Raw genomic sequence first — 5,665 nt, 5'->3', positions numbered from 1 at the left:
GAAAATGTCATGATTACATCACACTGGCGTGCCAGCGGACCTCTAAGGGTCAACAACCTCCTGACCTTTTCTCAACCACCACCATCCATACAAACTTTCCACTCATGTTTTCTTTCTCTTTTCAGGTTTTCTCATACGTGGCAACTTTCCTCTACTTCATCCACACTATCCTGTCTGCCATCCGATGGAAATCTTTCTAGAGGTTTCCTCCCTGTAGAGCTTCAGAAGCGGCACCAGAACAAAACTGATTTTTATTCTTGTACGTAAAGCTGTGGCACACTGACATGAAGGGACGGTTGACAGTGATGGGGACTCTCCGATTGTAGTTTTGACTTTTTACTTCTTACTGGAAGAGGAAGCTGTGGAGCAACATCTGGTTCAGCACAACATCTCACAGTGTCCAGCGCTTGGAAGCAGGATGTGAATGCACAGCTGAGACTGTACAGCCAGCCAACCCTGATGCTTTGTGTCACAGACCTGCTTCATCTCTTCTGCTAATGGATCCAGACAACTTCCAGACAACTTACATCACACAGTAACTGTCTCTACTAAGGCTGATGTAGATGTGATGAGAGCACAAGAAAACACAGAATACACATATGGACAGATAAATAATATGATAATAAGTTCTGATCCACAAGTTTTTAGTTTCTGGATTCTCCTTAAATCTTTGATTTGGTGTGAAAAGCTGGACCGGTTATTGGAAAGAAACTATTGGAGAAGGTTGAGGAAAATGATAGAAAATGGTGGACATCCCGTCAGACATCTGAGACCTAAAGAGATACAGCGCTGTAGTTTGGTATTCTTGTTTTACTCTCAGCTGATTAGAGAAAGGGCATAGTTAGGTTGTTTTTATATATTTTTTAATAAATTTATTTACATTGTCAAATAGAATAAAGCTGAATGAATAAGTTGTGGATCAGACTTCAGCCAGGATTGTAAATGATGCTCCTTTTTTTGCTTTTGTAATGTAACTGTCAGCTTCATTTTTGTATTTTTTTGGAATTAATGAATTCATTGAACATGAATAAATGTGTCTGTTTTGAAAAATTTAAAAGTATTCTTTTTATCTTCTTTTTTTTAGCCTTGTGTTCATTTGCAGTGTAGGGAAAATGTTTGCTCAGATGGTTTTTCAATGCTCATGCAGATTGTTACAAAATCTAACTGATATTCGACCATTGAAAGACTCAGATCAGATTACTATAACAATGCAGCATATGAGGCACCTCTTATTGTGCTGCCAGGAAGAATCTCAGGAATGTTCGGGGAAATTATTTAAATTGAAAATTATTCATGAATACTCAGTAGCTGGAATCTATGCAAGTTAGGGACCGGAATGTGAACAACATAACAGTGGAGGCACTGAACTTGTATTTATTTACATTTATTAAACTACCAACATTTATTAAGCTAACAACACAATAACAACTACACTTTAAAAGGTAATACCTATGCTTACTTGAATGTGGCTCAGGTGGTAGAGCGGGTTGGTCAATGATCAGAAGGTTGGTGGTTTGATTCCGCCCTGTAACCTGTGTCAAGACGCTTCACCCACTTTGCCTGGTGTGAATGCGTGTGAATGTTTTTTTGTGAGGTGGTGGTTGGAGGGGCCATAACGCCTCTGTCAGTGCAGCTGTGGCTACAATCGTAGCTACCACCACTGGGATGAATGTGTGTGAATGAATAATTGACATTGCAAAGCATCTTTGAGCATCTGCCGGAAGGAGGATTGTTGTGGTTTATCGCGTTATCTAAGCTCTGGGAGTTTGGATAGTTTAACTTTGTTGTCAGTGCGGTGGCAGGGGAAGACTTTCTCTTGGTGTTTTCTGAAGATCCATGATGGTCCGGTTGTATATTTTGTGTGGAAGGACACACCAGAAGATGCGTCAGGAGTACGGTAGCACTCTGATCAATTCTGAATGCATTGAGAGAGTGAGCTGGCTTTTGTGGAGGTTTGCTTAGTACCACCATCAGCGCTGCAGCGAGTGGAAGTTGAGGAGGAAGTAATTCCATTTTGGTCTTCCCTGAGAAGAGCCTCCCAGGTTGTAGCTGCACCATTAGGGCAAGCAATTGGATGAGGAGTGTCTGATGCAGTTGGAGAACAGAAATAGAAGTTCTATTTCAAGTCGCCTCTTCGGAATGGGCGACGCGGTTAATGGCTTTTTTGGATTGATGATGATCCACTCATCTCCTGGGTGTTGCTGTGGATTAGGCTGATCGTTATAGAGGACATCTGGAGGAGGGTTATGCTATGTCTCCACAGGATCCGTTGTTTTCTCCCTTCCCATTCATTGTATTTGTGAAACACACCGCGTCTTGTTCTGGAGCGTCGTGGGGCATTTCGAGCGCAGTGTTGCCCACGAGCTGCCTGCAGCTCATTTGCATAAAGTAGATTTGACTTCTGCTTTATGCAAATGAGGTGCAGGGAGCGGCGATCCGACTCCTCTCGAAACTTTCGTAAAAAAGCTCAACTATCCATTGTTGAACTAAAATGAGAACAGATTCAGCAACTGCATTGCTAATGTTTTCAGAAATACTTTTCGCGAAACAGTTTTCATAATAAAAGAGAAAGTGGCCGAGCCACCATGTTGGTCTGGTTTGAAATCCCGGCGCACACCACTAGCAAGTCGATGCATTTGTCCAATCAGGTGCAGGCAGGATAGTACGAGAAGAAGCTGAGGTCTTCAGGAGTTCAGTATCGCCATGGACGAGCAGCTGATCATCGCTGTATCTGGTCACCCGGTGTTGTATAACACTATGCTGGCTTCCTATAGGAGCACCACACAGAGGAATGATGCTTGGAGACTCATTGCTGAGGCTGTTGGTCATCCTGGTGGGTTAAAACTATTTATTTGTCTGAAGTCTATGTTATTGTACGTAAGTAGTTAAAAAGTGCAAATACTAAATTACTTCATTAGTACAGCACGCGTACATGGTATGAAAACTTTTTCATTTTTAAATTTAGGCAAGTTACACTTTACATTCCTGTCAGCAGCTACAAAGTTATTACAGGTCATTTAAAGCTAGCACTCCTGCTGTGATATCTGTTGGATACCAGACAAGATACTTTTGGACTAAAATAGAAGGTTACATGGTCAGATTATATTGACAATTTAAGTCTGAATTTCTGAGGTGGCGCATACTGAACTCATTTTTTATTCTTCCTGTGTTCTCATTAGAAACTCTCTACCCCACAAAGCGGAAAAACCTCAGGGAGCACTTTAAAAAGGAGCTCAATGAGGAGAGGGAGAGGCACAGGAGTGGAGCTGGGGCCTCCACAAGCGGTATCAAAACGGAAATCACGGCCATATGGTGCGACATGGCCGTGATGTTTTTTTTGATACCGTTATTGGAGAAAAGGGAAATTTTATCCAATTTACAGAGGAGAGACCCAGCTCCTCCTGGTGTCAGCCACCCCTCCTGCTCCCAAACAAGCCAGGTCTCCATCCCCCCAACCAGTTAGGTGTCCATCCCTCAGGCAAGCCAGGTCTCCATCCCCCCAACCAGCCAGCCCACTGGCAGTATTTTTCCGTCGAGCCAGGTGTCTCTCCCCGAAACCAGCCAGCCCACTGGCAGTACTATTCCGCTGACCCAGGTTTTTGTAGACACACAACAACAGCCACCATCCCAACAGTCCTCAGAAACTCATCCTCCCCCAGCATCTTTCCAGATCCTGAGGAGGTCTCCACCTCCACCCTTCCCTCCAGTGTCTCCATTTAGGTGCCATTCTCTGTTCCCCATACTGTGTGGAGAAAGAATCCAATCAATCCAGTCCAATCCAACTTTATTTGTAAAGCACTTTTAAAACAATTACAGTTGGCCAAAGTGCTGTACACAATATATAAAAATACATCAAAAAAGTACATAATAAGTACATAAAATTAAAAATAATGAAAAACATAAAACAACAATGAAATAGAACATAAATAAACAGGATCATTGTCTCAAAAAGTGTCAAAGGCCAAGGAAAAGAGGTGGGTTTTAAGAAGAGATTTAAAATTAGACAGAGAAGAGTCCTGTCTAATGTGCAGAGACAGACTGTTCCATAGTTTTGGAGCTGCAACAGCGAAGGCATTGTCCCCTCTGAGCCTCCACTTAGTTTTAGGAACACCCAAGAGGAGCTGATCAGCTGACCTGAGGGAGTAAGTGGGAGTGTAAATGTGTAGTAGCTCAGAGAGGTAGGGCAGGGCAAGACCATTTAAGGATTTAGAAGCAAAAGTAGACAAGAGCGGAGCCACCAATGAGCCAATTAAGGAGATGCACTGGAAAAGAAGTCCCTCTACCGCTTACACTCCCTCCGCCACCACCACAACAAACAAATTCACAACAAACAGACACACACCCACAACCCCCACACCCATTCCCACAGAGATTTTTTTGGGAGCAGCCAGGACATTCCCAATCCCAAATTTGAGTTACGACTGAATGGTGGCATTTTTCTCTGTTATACTGTGTTCACACCAGACGTGATTAAAATCATTCGCTCGAATGATTTACATGTAAAGTCAATTTGAAGACGTGATTAGACACGAGTACATGTCCCGTGACGCGAATAGCCCAGTGCGAATGATACGTATTAAGCGAGTTATTCGCACGAATACTCCCTGAACGTCCCACATAGCAGGATGTGGTAGCTGCTGCTTGGTGGCTGTGGTGCTCTGACAGGTGCGTGACCAAAAATGACTTTAAAAATAATAAACTAGGGCGTTCTCATGTCACATTTGTCCGAGGTTAAACCCAGTTACATGTACTCTACACGCGGTCTTTTCTATGAGCAGCCTTTTCTCCATTGATAGCACGGCTGATGTGTTAGGCCATCATAACAGTAGCTGTCACCTAGTGGGAGAGGAGGGGAAAGGCCGTGTGACACTGTCAGAAAGCGCAGTCGTAAGAACGCCAAAGGATAGCTTTGATATCCAACCACAGAATATAAAGGCAAATAAAGACAAAATTATTTGGCTGACAGCAAAAGTGGATGAGTCCGGGACGTACCAAGCTGCAGCTGCCAATCAGAGCCCGGGCTGAGGTCACATGATCAGGAAAAGAACTACATACACACTCATGTGGCCGGCGCCCCATATCCAGGAAGTGTCAAATTAGTAAACACGCAGTAAAGACTAATATTAAATCTGTTAATAACACAAATATTAATATAGCATTATTATGTTGTCATTAATTCAGATTTATTTTTATGTTTGAGAACTACTTTTTATCTGGTCATTAGTCGTGGGGCAGCACCCCTGCGCCCTGTATGAACCAGCCGCCACTAGGTCAGAGCCCATCTTTTATGGGAGAAGATGACTGTATGCAGGTGAGCTACTCCCTGCCACCGGTGTCCTCATTCACCTGATTATTGAATGAGAAGATTCCACACATGCGCCTCACTCATGACCACATTAAGGGAAAGGGGGAAAGAGGGAGCGGGAAAGTTGCCAACTCAGCAGAGGTGGAGGTGGAGGGCATGACAGCTAGCAGTGTAAAAAGGATGGCTTGGTCAGAAGGTCTGTTGGATATTTTGGTCCAGAACAGTTACCACTGCTGCTCTGAAGGGCTTTACTGCACTCTGACTCGGGGATACAAACATGATGCAACACAATCTCAGTTTAGAGTATTTGGTGAAATATAGGTGGATACAAGTTACACCTGTCCTATGGATGTCATCTTC

The 5,665-nt window shown here is 43.4% G+C and overlaps 1 protein-coding gene across 1 annotated transcript in view; it reads left to right on the top strand.

Annotated features, from left to right (window-relative positions):
• LOC103356192 (myelin and lymphocyte protein-like) overlaps positions 1–1,003 on the top strand; it is a 7,023-nt gene extending 6,020 nt beyond the window's left edge. The window contains exon 4 of the mRNA XM_008280262.1: positions 126–1,003. Within this exon, the coding sequence (XP_008278484.1) occupies positions 126–200 (75 nt within the window). The 3' untranslated portion in view covers positions 201–1,003. The remainder of the gene's footprint in view (positions 1–125) is intronic.
• The last annotated feature ends 4,662 nt before the right edge of the window (positions 1,004–5,665 follow it).

This window comes from Stegastes partitus, unplaced genomic scaffold (assembly GCF_000690725.1).
Source record: "Stegastes partitus isolate 25-593 unplaced genomic scaffold, Stegastes_partitus-1.0.2 Scaffold189, whole genome shotgun sequence".
Lineage (NCBI taxonomy): Eukaryota > Metazoa > Chordata > Actinopteri > Pomacentridae > Stegastes > Stegastes partitus.
This window is presented reverse-complemented; position numbering and strand designations above follow the sequence as displayed.